This window comes from Taudactylus pleione, unplaced genomic scaffold, assembly GCF_031769625.1.
Source record: "Taudactylus pleione unplaced genomic scaffold, aTauple2 ptg000711l, whole genome shotgun sequence".
Classification (NCBI taxonomy): Eukaryota; Metazoa; Chordata; class Amphibia; order Anura; family Myobatrachidae; genus Taudactylus; species Taudactylus pleione.
In genome coordinates this window covers 12,104,185-12,119,010 of record NW_028285113.1, presented here as the reverse complement: position 1 = coordinate 12,119,010, position 14,826 = coordinate 12,104,185, and the positions used below count along the sequence as shown (strand labels likewise).

Here is a 14,826-nt window from a genome sequence, read left to right as displayed (position 1 = left end):
TCTCCACTAGTGTATGGTGGCTTCTCAGGTGCCGGGAAGGGGTGCCATGTATTGGGCGGCCATGACGGTACACTCCGGGTACATAGTTGCAGCCCTAAGTGGGGTGAATATATTGTGGACAATGGAGGAGGTGCCCCTTCAGAGCTGGAGCCCGGCGGCAGGCGCCTCCATTATTTCCCATAGTTCTGCCCCTGCTATGCCCCTTGGTGAGTGCCCTCTGCTTTTATTCTCCTATATTTACATTAAACTGCTTCTGGAATCGGTATGTAATATCGGTGGCTGAATAGCAGCCGGATCAAATACCGACAGTGGAAGTCTAATGGATCAAAATCTTGACTGGGGCTGGTAAGCGCTCTAACCATCCCCTCTCCCTACCCTAACCATCCCTTAGTGGGACTTAACCCTAACCTCCCCCCTAGTGCCTAACCCTAACCTCCCCCCGTTGATGTCTAATCCCCCCCTTCTTGCATCCTAAACCTAACACTCCCGGGGGGGGGGGTGCCAACCCCTACCTCTCCCTAGTGGTGCCTAACCCTAAGTCCCCCCGGGGTGGTACCAAACCCTAAGTCCCCCCGGGGGTTCCTAAACCTAACCCTCCCCCAAGGCTACAACCTACCTTCTTTTGGTTGGTATGCCGGGCGTCTGGATTTCGTCGTGGGGCTAATGATAGGCGTTGGGATTTCGATGCCTATCTTTAGTCCCATGTTAGGCTTTCAGTGTCGGGATTTCCCGGCCGCCGGTAACCTGACTACAGCCCCTGCTTCTGTATGGGGTTAATTGTGCAGCATGCCTAAAGTTGGATGGATGATAGCAAGTACTGGAGATATATATATATATATATATATATATACAGTATGTATAGAGGGCTATTTTTCAGCAGGAACTCAGGGTGCGATTCAGACCCGCTCACTAGGCTGCTTTCGCTCGCAGCTGGCCGATTTTCGCTTTCTGCGCATGCGAACCAGTCTCTGCGATCGGGAAGCGAACGCACACCAGCCATAGTCCACTCGCTAGCATGAGTGACAGTGCCGTTTGTGTGTGGTGACAGGGGATGGCCCATGAAAATGGGGGAGTGGATGTGCGAACGCAGGTGTGCGTTCTAACGGCGTTTAAGAGATGTGCATAATTAACATGGAGCGTCATAGTACATGTCACTTGGTTGTATTTCACACTGCAGCGATCGCAGTGCTTGCGGCGGGGTAGGGTCAACCTCAAGGGCTGTGATGTTACTGAAATTACATGCACTTCCTGGAGATGACGTGTGCTGTGAAGGCGTCTTTACAGTGGCTTGCGATCGCACTGCCGTCGCAAGCTAAGACATAGTGGGCGTCTTAAGGTCTCACCGTGCGATCGCAGCCTATGCATATATTAGCGGCTGCGTGTGAACCCATCTAGCGAGCGGGTCTCAATCGAGCCCTCAGTTCTTGAAATTCGCATTCATTATGATGTAATATCCTGGACCAAAATGTATCCATAGGATGTTTTATTTTAAAGGTCCTGTTGAGTGCCTTCTTTTATATGTATGTGTATATATGTGTGTGTGTGTATAATATATATATTATACAGTATATCATTATTTTCCTATAGCTCCACCCCCAGTGGCTCCATCCATAGTTCCTGCACTTATTGTTGTAAAAAAAAAAAATATATATATATATATATATATATATAATCACACTACATATGTATTTCCCCATAGTTACTTTCTGCAAATAAACCCTCAGAAAATTACCCCAAATCTCAATCGCATATTGTCACAAGTAACATGCTCTTCTCAAAGTTTGTGGTTATATAACCGAAAGCATTTAGATTCTATTGACGGAGAACATCTACAGATTTTTATTTCCTCTTTGTTTAGTAAAAAAACCCACTTATTTAATGTTAGATATACAAGCTGTGGTCCCTTTCTATGAAATAGACTGAACAGTGCAGCGTGCTTACTAGGTTACCAGTATATAGATACTGATGCCCTATAACAACTCCGGTTTTAGTGACCAAAGAGTCGTATTTCAAACAGGTGTCTATGCCACGGACATCAGTATCATGTTTTCTAGCGGTAACTTAATTCAAAATCTTCATTATTTATGAAGTTGCACTTTTAATTTTTAATTTGAATTTAAATTTGTCTAAGAAATAGTTATTTAAGTGACATTTGTATACTGGAATGTGTATTCTTTTTTGGAGTGAAAGCTCCTGAGCTTAGAGGTTTCTTAGAAACGTAACTTAGCATAACTCTGAACCAGGAAATTGCTAAGAGAAATAATTGAGAACTTCATGTCTATAATAAGAATGGGATACGGTATGTTTCCTAGCTTCCAGAGCAGTAATTGTCGGCACTGAACTATGGAACTGATTCAGAGACTGACGCAATGGCGATTTTTTTACGCAGATAAAGCGATTGTTTTCCATTGTGCATGCGTATGTCACCCTGCGCACATGCTGCCATTATCTTGCAATTCCGCATGCACAGAGAGCCCATTGCAAAGTGAGTGACAGTCAGCGTTTAGGGGAGGTAATGTGGGGGTGGTCAGATTAGCGCAGGTGTGTTTGACTGTTTAAACCCCGTTACATGGGAGTGCATAAATTAGCCATTGCGATTACATATACGCAGCATGAGAGCTCTGCGTGTCAGGAGAGCTGCAGCGTTTGTGGCTGGTCAAGCCTATCGCAAGGGCAAGATGGATGCTCGATGTGCGTTGATGTTACTGATATTTACGCTGGTAAGCGACGGCGGACGCAGATGAGAAGGCAGGGGTTGGGCGTCCCTATGCTCGGAACTATTAGCATATTTTCCATACAAAATAGCAACTGCAATAGTGTCCATCTCTGAATCAGCCTAGAGTGAAATCGAACAAGTAACTCTGGGCCTGATTCAGAGCCGGACGCTATTTGCGCTCGCTAGTTCAGAAAAAGGGGGTGGCTATTTAAATGAACCGTTCGCTCTTTGCGGTCTGTTGACGCCTCTATGTCTGAACGAGCGAACAAAACATGCGGTCGTATTTTGGAAAGAGACGCCCCCTGGCCGCTCGCATCATACGTCATGTCCGTTATTTATTAGATTAATCGAGTACATCGAACGGCGTATGAACTGCTCGCTATTCTTGTGGTTGGTTTTTCCTACCGCAATCTTGCGAGCAGTTCTGACTATAAAACAACCAAGTGACGTGGTCAATGACGCTGCTGTATTAATTATGCACACCCTTAAAACGCCCGTTTTGACCTTTAGGCACACCTGCGTTCGGAATTCCACTCCCCGTTTTCAAGCACCTTCCCCTGTTACCATCCACATACGCCTCCTCCTGTCACTCAAAATAGCAGACATTCGCTATTTAGCGAGCACCCGATTTTCGGCCGCACTGACTGGTTCACGCATGCGTATTACAATCCGTACGCATGCGCAGATGTGCGAACATCGCTCGGAACGAACGAGCGGCCGCTTACGAGCGGCTCTGAATGAAGCCCTCTGTACCTGGACAAACCATGTTGCAATGCAAGAGGTGCGAATCCATTTTTTTTTTTTTCGCATGCAGGGTAAATACTGGCTGCTTTTACATGTAGCCCACAAATACTGAACATCTTATTTCTGCACTGCAATTTAGATGTCAGTTTGGACACACCCCTCCCAAATCTAATTCTCTCTGCACATTTTACATCTGCCCCACCTGCAGTGCAGCACGGTATTACCAAGATGCGGAGTTAATTGCTCTTTCTTTCTCTGGGCATGATTCACTATGGAACGCAATTTGCGAATGCAATGGCGATTACGCACGCAGCTCAACTGCGATAGTATTCTAATCCATTGCGATCGCTATGTCACCCCTGCACTACATAAGGAAGCCCACTTTACCTTACAGACATCCGTAATACTTAGCAAGACTGTGCATACATGGGTACAATCGAGCCTCACGCACACTTGCACAAGCCCTGACCTTACTCAGAAATTGCTAACTTCCACACACGCTATCAGGCCGCATAGGGCATCGCAGTGGCTAATTTATGCACGCCCCTGCAACGGCGTTCAAATGCACTGTCACGCCTGCGTTCGACCAACCACCCCCCGTCACCGCCCACAAACGGCACTTCCTGTCAATCACTCTGCGATGGGTCTGTGTAGTCTCTGCGATTACAGTCCCGAATGCAGTGGGTGGTTCGCTTACATGCACTGTGATGCATGCGCAGTACACAGCAATCAGCCGATTGCCTGCATATTAGCAACTGAGGTCCTGATTCAGACCTGCTCGTGAGTGCTGAGTGCTCGCAAGCGGGTCGATGGTGCCCTAGTGCGCATGCGCGAGACCCGAATAACGACGGGGTAGCCATCGTTATGGGTCTCGCACCAAAGAGGGCGTGCTGTTGATGTTGATTGACAGCACGCCCCCTTTGGTGGGCGTGCCAGGGGCGTGGCTGCCAGATGGAGGCGTTCCCATGGGAACGCCTACCGTCTGGGTCCGGCCCCACTGACGTCAGTGGGAGTGATTTTGGCTCTGATAGAGCCAAAATCACTCCAGGGCTTGCGGTCACCGAGACCCTACCGCAGGGTCTCATCGCAAGCCCGATGGTCGCGATGGTCTTGACCACCGCGACCATCTTTTTGGCCGCTCGCATATGCTGTGGGTGGTCACCCACAGCTATGCGAGCGGCCAGGAGGCCGCTCCAAGTTTAGGTAGGAGGGCCCTGATTCAGAGCGAGCGCTCTGGTCAGAGCGTCCGGCTCTGAATCAGGCCCTGAGTTCCTTGCTGAATCAGGCCCTCTATTCCCAAATCTGAAACCACAGTACTGTAGCTGCGCCATTTGGACGCAGCAGCTGTGCGTAAATATGCTAATGCTGTGGGAGGCATCTTATGTTAATAGAAGCCTCCTGCCGGCTTCTGTGATCTGCTGCTGTATCCGAGGATGCAGCATCTGATCATCTGCAAAAACTTCTGCCATCTGAGTAACCCTCAGGTCGGGATGGCCGGTGTTTTCACTCTGCCGGGGCCAAGAAATCTGCAGACCCTGGCCTCGGCATGCCTACGACATTCCGACGTTTTTTTTTAAACGCTCAACTTTGCTGCCCCCATCCTGTCCCTAAAAAGGCAGCAGCCTGTCAATCACGCTGCGGTTTTGGGGCGCTGCGAGCAATCTCGCAGAAGGAAACCTGCACATGCGCAGTACCGACCCTGCACATGTACAGATTTCTCACCATCCGTGCTGTACGCAGACCATCGGCTCTGCTTACTGTACAACACTGGATCAGGCCCTACAGTATGTGTCAACAATTTTACAACTAATCATAATAACTGCAGCGATAAAGACAGTTTTTGGGGCAAGGCTGTAAGAGGAATGGAGGAGCCCTGTGAGACGTGGCTGTAAGGTGAGTGGATCAGTCCCGGTGTGTCTGGTTAGGGGATAGGCACATTGGTGTAAACATTTACTAAGATCTTGTGCTAGTTAAAGCACAGTTGGGGTAGTGGTTAGCATTCCTGACCGAGGGAGAAATGTATCAAGTCTTGGAGAGAAAAAAGTGCAGAAGTTGTCTGCAGAAAGTTCAGGAAGGCATCTAGACCCACCCCCTTTGGAGCACAAGATGCCATTTGGCATAGTGTTTTGTGACTTTTTTTGTGACTAATAGTGTTTTGTGACCTTAGTACCCGGGCCCATTCCCACTCTTGACGACCCATGTTATCTCTCTCCAAGGCTTGATACATCTCCTCCCAAGTTACTATATGCTCTAGACAGGGCACAGATTAGTGACAAACTGACTATTTCCACTTGAGTTGTTTTTTTTGACCCACCCTGGTAAACATCCTCCTTCGGTCAGTGGTTCAGGCTGATGGTGGAGGGGAATCATTTTAAAACACCTTTGACCAATTGAGCATTGTTTAAATGCCACAACTTACCTGAGTATTGTGGCTGACCATAGGCATCTGTCTATGGCTACAGTATACCCATCTTCTAATGGCTACTCTAAGCAGGATAATGTGCCATATTGCAAAGCACATGTCACTTAAAGCTCATTCCATGACAATGAATTCAGTACCACTGGAATAGCCTGCCATCAGTGATGTTGGGCAACCATAATACACGGTGATGTGCGCAATCGATCATTGTGGCAGCGCATTGATTTAAGAATTTAGTAGTCTATTTACTAAGCTTTGGATGGACATTACGTGAATGGAGATAAAGGACCTCATTCAGAGTCGGTCGTTGCGGCCGCACGGTCGTATGGGAAAAGGGGCCGGATATGCAAATGATGCACTCGCAAGTTGCGTCCTTAAGATCGGATCGGTAGCTGGCTGACCAAGGGGAGGAAGCGGTCGGAAGACAAAAAATACACCCCCTTCTCGTACGCATTACACGTCATCTCCGGGCATATAAGGATTAATCGAGACCATCGGGAACCATCGGAACTGGTCGTAGAGCTTAAGGTTGACCATACCCTCTCTTAAGCTCTACGATCATGTCAGTGTAAAAACCTCCCATGTCACGTGTGCTATGACACTACTTTGTTAATTATGCACTCCCATTAAACGCCGTTCGCATAATTAGGCACGCCTGCGTTCGGATCTCCACTCCCCCGTTTTCAAGCACCTTCCCCTGTTACCACCCACAAACGCCTCATCCTGTCACTGAAACTACCGACCTGGCTGTGTTCAAGGAGAGATAAATTTCTTATCGTAGCAGCTAGTTTGCGCACGCGCATTGCGAACTTTACGCATGCGCAGTTTAGCGAACATCGGTGGCGTACGACCGAGCGGCCGCAACGACCGACTCTAAATGAGGTCCGAAGTCCCAACCAATCCGCTCCTAACTGTAATTTTTCAAACACAGCCTGTGACATGGCAGGAGCTGATTGGTTGGTTGGTACCATCTCGTTTCACTTTATCTCCATCCAAAGCTTAGTAAATAGACCCCTTAATCTTTTGCTGAATTAGTCATACGTGACAGGTGGGGTATTATTGTACATGGTATAAGAGAGGTGTTAGTCTGTGACATTCTGACTGGTCTAGTTTCTTCCGCAGCTGCTTTCACAGGGATCATCGTCTGAAGACATGGGGACCTACAAGCTTAAAATTGCAACAGGGACTGACCTGAGTTCTGGGACCTGTGCACAAGTGTCCATAGTTCTTGTGGGAGTCAAGGGAGAAAGTGCTAAAAATCAACTGCCCCATAAGTGGAGTAACTTCATACGTGGAGCGGTAAGTGCCTCAGTAGAGTCACAATAATATCTATAAATGTTAATGTTAACCTTTTTGATGACAGTTTTTTAATCTTTATCGTATACCATTAGAGCACTGAGACAGATTTGTTATGACATCACTGGCCCTGCACCATTGGGCCACCTGTTTTCAAGTATAGTCTGCGGCTGAAGGATCTGAAAGTCCATATCTGGCGAAAAGGTCGCCTAAAGGCTGTGATGGCTAACTGCATGTAAAGATGGTATTACCTATGGGGAATCTCTTTTTGAATTATGGAGACTGTGGTACTTAGCTGAACATAGGAAAAATCTCAGATATCTCCTGCATTCAGCTTTTGCCAAATAGCCCCCATAATAAAAAAAAGGTGTCTTAATTATGTGGAAACAATTTTCTCTTAAGGCCCCTACACACTACACAATATTTTTAATGATTTGGCCGATTCTGACAGATTGTAATGACAAATCGTTAAAAATGTGTAGTGTGTATGCACTACATCATGTAGTGCGCACTCCCGTGGAGTCGTCACCCTCATCACCTGATCTTTTGTACATGCAGGAAGATCAGGCAATGGGGCTGACTATTCCATGCAGCGCTAAGGGGGGGGGGGGGGGGGTAATAGTGGCGTCGGGCACCGGATCGGCCAGTGTGTACGGACCACCCAATATATTGGGCTGTCGGCTTTGAGATTCTTAAGTATGGACCCAGCTTTAATAAGCATTGCTGCTCATTGTCTTGTGAAAAGTGTACCCTATCTTAGATTATCCCCAACGGTGTCCTCAAAATCTTTGAGTAACTGTTTACAGACTGTGGTAGTGCCTGCGTTGGAACACAGGTAAAGTGTAGCCAACCTGAAAATTAAGTCTTCATCCTCCTGAAGTCTTGACAGGATGAAACCTGTAGATATACAGGATTCAGAAGTAGAGAGACCTGATTCTTAAAATGAGACCAAGTGCATCATGGTATACTCTACACATACAGAGAAACAAAAACCGGAGATCTCTTGATAGTAACCTTCCTAAGTATTGTTCCTTTACCCCATATGAGAGCCTAGGACTGAAAATGATCAAGGGCCTAATGTGAGAAGGGGAGGAGCTGTGACCAGTGCTGTGTGGGTGTGGCCAGGACCACGTGGGAGGGTACACCCTCTATACTATCAGCCCCTAAGTGTCAGAAGGGCCGATTGCCAGATGGGTCAGTCCGGCGTCAAACCTCAGCAGAGCAGCTCCGCCTCCCAGCGCTCTGCTCGGCCGGGGATACTGACAGATGGGGGCGTGCACGAGGCCAGGCTCACACACCTTCGATGCGTGCACAGGGATACTGCCAGGACTGCTCAGCAGCCCCAGTCCATCCCTGCCTAAATATGTCACAGTAGAAAAATTTTATCTTTTTGTGAGGAAATAGAAATATAATTTAATGCTGGCCATCATCATACTGTCAAGATGATAAGCCTATGTTTATGTGGAGGCCTGGAGCTGTAGTTCCATCTTCCTCATTGTTTTTGTGGCCCTGAATTGCTACAGATTGGTACTGTGACTTGTATTTTGCTATTGGAGTGCACGGTTACACATACATTAAGGCTTGCCTGACCAATAGGGAAGCTATAATAATAACTAAGGAGTCCCTAATTAGAGATTCCTACAGTGGACCAAACTCTCAAATGGTATTTGCAATATACTGAGGACCAGCCAGACTGCCACTGTAATTGCATTTGTTTACTGGTTCATATATTACAGCCATGGCCAAACGTTTTGAGAATGAGTGTTGTTTTTTACAAAGTTTGCTGCTTCAGTAATTTTTGGACCTTTTTGTCAGATGTTACTATGGTATACTGAAGTAAAATTACAAGCATTTCTTAAGTGTCAAAGGCTTTTATTGACAATTACATTAAGTTTGTGCAAAGAGTCAATATTTGCTGTGTTCACCCTTTTTTTTTTTTTCAAGACCTCTGCAATTCGCCCTGGCATGCTGTCAATCAACTTCTGGGCCACATACTGACTGATGGCCGCCCATTCTTGCCTAATCAATGCTTGGAGTTTGTCAGAATTTGTGGGTTTTTGTTTGTCCACCCGCTTCTTGAGGATTGACCACAGATGCTGTTGGCATGACACAGGACAGCGGTTGTCCAGATGCCCCAAACAATCTGAAAGGGGATTCATCAGAGAAAATAACTTTACCCCAGTCCTCAGCAATCCAATCCCTCTGTACCTTTTGAAGAAAATCAGTCTGTCCCTGATGTTTTTCCTGGAAAGAAGTGGCTTCTTTGCTGCCCTTCTTGACACCAGGCCATCCTCCAATAGTCTTTCTCCTGTGTCATGCCAACCCTAAAGCATCCTGAGACCATTCATGTGTGGGGTTGCTTCTCAGCCAAGGGAGTGGGATCACAGCCATGAATAAAGAATGGTACCAAAACATCCTCCAGGAGCAACTTCTCCCAACCATCCAAGAACAGTTTGGTGATGAACAATGCCTTTTCCAGCATGATGGAGCACCATGCCATAAAGCAAATGTAATAACTAAGTGGGTCAGGGAACAAAGCATCGAAATTTTGGGTCCATGGCCAGGAAACTCCCCAGACCTTAATCCCATTGAGAAATTATGGTCAACCGGGTCTTTTGGTGTTGCTGAGCTCTCCGGTGCGTTCTTTCTTTTTAAGAATGTTCCAAACACTTGATTTGGCCACACCTAATGTTTTTGCTATCTTTCTGATGGGTTTGTTTTGATTTTTCAGCCTAATGATGGCTTGCTTCACTGATAGTGACAGCTCTTTGGATCTCATATTGAGAGTTGACAGCAACTGATTCCAAATGCAAATGTCACACCTAGAATCAACTCCAGACCTTTTACCTGCTTAATTGATAATGAAATAATGAGGGAATAGCCCACACCTGTCCATGAAATAGCTTTTTAGTTGATAGTCCCATTACTTTTGGCCCCTTAAAAAGTGGGAGGCACATATAGAAACCGTTGTTATTCCTACACCGTTCACCTGATTTGGATGTAATTACCCTCAAATTAAATCTGAAAGTCTGCAGTTAAATCACATCTTGTTTGTTTCATTTCAAAGCCATTGTGGTGGTGAATAGAGGACAAAATATGAAAATTCTGTCAATGTCCCAATATTTATGGACGTGACTGTATATATATATATATCTCTTACATTAATAAATTGTGTATGGTCTATGCCAAGAATTTTTTTAGTGTTTGACTGCCATATTAGCTTCATACAGTGCTGTTCCCGTATTTGCGTTATTTTTGGTAGGCTTTTTAGTGAAGGGAGTGGCTGCTGTCCCTATTTTAAAATCTGCCTAAAGTTCTATGCTATAAGAGCTGAAATTTACCCCAATGATAATGACCTTCCTGTAGAGATATATATATATATATATATATATATTATACTTTTATTTAATCTTTAAAGACATCCAGTTGACATCACATTAATCCAGACAAAAATTCAAGAATACACTTAAAACATAAACATACAGTATAAAAATCACCAAATGAAAACATCTGAATTCCAAAGGCCAGGGTAGTTTTTTTCATCTATTTCATTTCCTCTTTTCAGCCTTAGGTTTAAATTGGAAGTATAGCAAAACCTTCTATATCCTCCAATATTTAATGTAGTCATTTTGCTTATTCTAGCTCTTCACAAGTGTTTGTTAATTTGTCAGCATATGTTCTTCGTTTATGCCACTTTTTGAAAATAACAGAATTAACATTCATATCTATTGTTTCCATCTTATAGCTACAGTTTATCTTATTTATTATTAAATATACTTGTGGTATTTGATCCTGTTTCCAAAGTTTTGCGATAGTTATTTTAGTAGCTGTAAGAATATGATTTAATATATATCTATTAGAATTGTCTATGGAGGGGAGAATTTGTGCAAGAAAACCATTTTCTCGGTTATGTTAATTCTAATTTCCCAAACCTCATAAATCAGTTTTTCTATCTCTACACACATAGGCCCTCATTCAGAGCCGCTCGTAAGCGGCCGCTCATTCGTTATGACCGATGTTCGCACATCTGCGCATGCGTACGGATTGTAATACGCATGCGCGAACCAGTCAGTGCAGCCGAAAATTGTTTGTTCGCTAAATAGCGAATGCCTGCTATTTCGAGTGACAGGAGGAGGCGTATGTGGGTGGTAACAGGGGAAGGTGCTTGAAAATGGGGAGTGGAAATCAGAACGCAGGTGTGCTTAAAGGTCAAAACGGGCGTTTTATGGGTGTGCATAATTAATACAGGAGCTTCATTGACCACGTCACTTGGTTATTTTAAAGTCAGAACTGCTCGCAAGATTGCGGTTGGAAAAACCAACCACAAGAATAGCGAGCAGTTCATACGCTGTTCGATGTACTCGATTAATCTATTAAATAGCGGACATGATGACCGCATGTTTTGTTCGCTCATTTAGACATAGAGGCGTGACCAGACCGCAAAGAGCGAAAGGTTCATTTAAATAGCCTGCCCCTTTTTCTGAACGAGCGAGCGCAAATAGCGTCCGGCTCTGAATCAGACCCATAGATCTTAACCTAGAGCATCCCCAAAATATATTTTATCCCCAACCTCCTCCAAACACCTCCAACAAGTATTAACCTGGTCTGGACAGATTTTATGTAACGTAATCGGCGTTAAGTAGATGCGATAAAAAATCTTTATATAATTTTCTATATGTGATATAGATTTTGACATTTTATGAATAGATCAGAATAGCTGAGACCATTCCTCCATATTAAATGAGAATTTCAACTCTTGTTCCCATTTAAGTTGGGGATCGGATTTCTCAGTCCAATTGATTTTTGATAAAATGGAGTACCAATCCGAAATTCCACCTCTTTGTATCGTAGGAGAAAGTTGTCTTATAACATAGTTTGGAAGATATCTCACTGCCTTTGGAGAGGCAAGAAAAGATTGTAACTAGTGTCTAATCTGGAGGTATTTATAGAATTCTGCTGTTGGTAGTGCAAATTTTGTTTGGATCTGTGAAAAATACATTATAATACTATTTGAATGTAAATCTTTCAACATACATATTCCTTTTGCAATCCATATATCTAAGTTCAAGTCTGGGATATAATTTATAATGTCTGAATTGGCAAGTACATTATGGGGCCTAAAAACTGGCCTTGGTAACCTTTTAATACATCCCACGCTTTAAAGGTAGCTATTATGGATCTTGGTGTAAAATTTGGAAGAGTTCTACTTCCAGGAGGCATCCACAGCAGTTTTCTCATTGGATTGTTCCCTGCCAGTCCATCCTCTAGTTTTAACCTTAACTTTATTGAATCAAATTAATGATTGGATAGCAAAAGATGAGATTTGCTATAACTCTAGGTTGGGGAATTCTAGACCTCCTTTTGTTTTTGGAAGAACTAGATATTTTTTTGATAATCTAGGAGTTTTATTTCTCCAAATAAATCTGTTCAAGACTGCATTAAATGTACATAACCAAAATTTAGTAAGAAATCTTGGTAAGGATCGTAATAGATAAAGAATCTTCAGTAAGAAGAACATTTTAACAGTAGGTATTCTTCCAAGCCATGTTATTTTGTGGTTTTCTTCTTTAGCAACAAGATATACTGTATGCCTAAATATTTTAAAGAGTTGATTTTCCAATTGAATTTATGTTCCGATTTAAGTAATAATAGATCCATCGGTTTAATATTTATAGGGAGAGCTTCAGTTTTATTTTTATTTCAATTATAGTAAGAAACTTTTGCATAATTATTTAATAATTCCAAAATGACAGGAAGAGATTTTTTGGTTAAGTGAGGAATAATTGGACATCATCCGCACATAAAGGATTTTATGTTGCACTGTACTTCTTATAGGCCCTTTTATCGTATGATTTTTACGAATACTTTCTGCCAATGGTTCTATAGATAGAACAAAGATAACTAGCGACAAAGGGCATGCTTGTCTAGTTCCATTACTATCTGAAACTTAGAAGAATCAAATCCATTACAACAAACATGGGCTTCAGGATTCGAATATAAAGCTAAAATTGCCACTAAAAACCTGCCAGCCAATCAATATTTTTCAAGTACTGCTCTCATATAATCCCAATGAAGTCTATCAAACTACCTGTAGATATTTTTATGCAGCAAATGGACATTTGATTTCTTTAAAACTAAAAAATAACAATAAGAAAATCTGAATTAATAAATGCATAGTGAAAATATCTTACTGATGATGAATGTCTTATTGCACTCTTTGTTGAGCATTTGCAGAACATGTTGCCTGGCTACATGAACTTGTCTAGCTTGTCCTTCACCATTTACCATTATGGAGTGTTCTTCTGCTATCTGCCCTTCACCAGTTACCATAACAGAGTATCCTTCTTCTAGCTTGTCCTTCACCAGTTACTATAATAGAGTGTCCTTCTGCCTATTTGTTCTTCACCAGTTACTGTAATCGAGTGTCCTTCTGCTAACTGCCCTTCCCAGTTACCATAACACAGTTTCCTTCTGCTAACTTGTCCTTCATAAGTTACCATAACGGAGTGTCCTTCTGCTAATTTGTCCTGCACCATTTACTAACAGAGTGTCCTTCTGCTAACTGCCCTTCACCAGTTGCCATAACAGTGTTCTTCTGCTAACTTGTCCTTCAACAGTTACCATAATACAGTGTTCCTCTGCTAACTTGTCCTTTACCAGTTTCCATAACAGAGTATCCTTCTCACGGGCAGAACTATGGGAGACAATGGAGGCGCCTGCCGCCGGGCTCCAGCTCTGAAGGGGCACCTCCTCCATTGTCCACAACATATTCACCCCACTTAGGGATGTTACTATGTACCCAAAGTGTACCGTCACGGGCGCATAATACATGACACCCCTTCCCGACACCTGAGAAGCCACCATACACTAGTGGAGAGCTCTGTGTCTGACCATCAGCTGCAACCTTAGTCTGTATATAGTCTGTCTGCATTAAAATTGCTACATTACAGTGTCAGCGGCTGTAACGGGGGGCACCACATTATAACTTGCCTCCGGCCATCTGGGATGAACTTACGCCACTGATCCTTCTGCTACCTGTCCTTCACCAGATTCCATAACTGAGTGTCCTTCTGCTAACTTGTCCTTCACTATTTACCATAACTGAGTGTCCTTCTGCAAACTGCCCTTCAACAGTTACCATAACACAGTGTCCTTCTACTAACTTGTCATTCACCAGTTACTATAACAGAGTGTCCTTCTTCTAGCTTGTGCTTCACCAGTTACCATAATGGAGTGTCCTTCTGCTAACTATCCTTCACCAGATGCCATAATGGAGTGTTCTTTTGCTAACTATCCTTCACCAGATGCCATAATGGAGTGTTCTTCTGCTAACTATCCTTCACCAGATGCCATAATGGAGTGTCCTTCAGCTAACTGTCCTTCACCAGTTGTTATAATGGAGTGTAATTTCTTTGTTGGTTCTAGAGAAGGCTTTTGCTTCCATGTTTCACAGACCCTCTCGTGGCTATCTGTCAGTTTGGAGTAACTGTGCATTACATGTATTCCACAAGAACTTCTATACCATATTGTCCCTGGTGTGATGACACTCCTTGGTAACATTGCAGTAATTTCCCACCTCCTTCAGAAATCTGTAGACATTTTGTATTTGTAGGAAGATGATTATGTGAGAGGTAGGGCCGGGAGCGCTGAG

At 43.8% G+C, this 14,826-nt stretch overlaps 1 protein-coding gene across 1 annotated transcript in view; it reads left to right on the top strand.

Annotated features, from left to right (window-relative positions):
• Positions 1–14,826, top strand: part of LOC148477493 (hydroperoxide isomerase ALOXE3-like) — a 75,433-nt gene that overhangs the window by 2,840 nt on the left and 57,767 nt on the right. The window contains exons 2-4 of the mRNA XM_088456720.1: positions 7,002–7,195; positions 7,273–7,287; positions 14,047–14,057. Coding sequence (XP_088312846.1) covers positions 7,032–7,195; positions 7,273–7,287; positions 14,047–14,057 — 190 coding nt within the window. The 5' untranslated portion in view covers positions 7,002–7,031. The remainder of the gene's footprint in view (positions 1–7,001; positions 7,196–7,272; positions 7,288–14,046; positions 14,058–14,826) is intronic.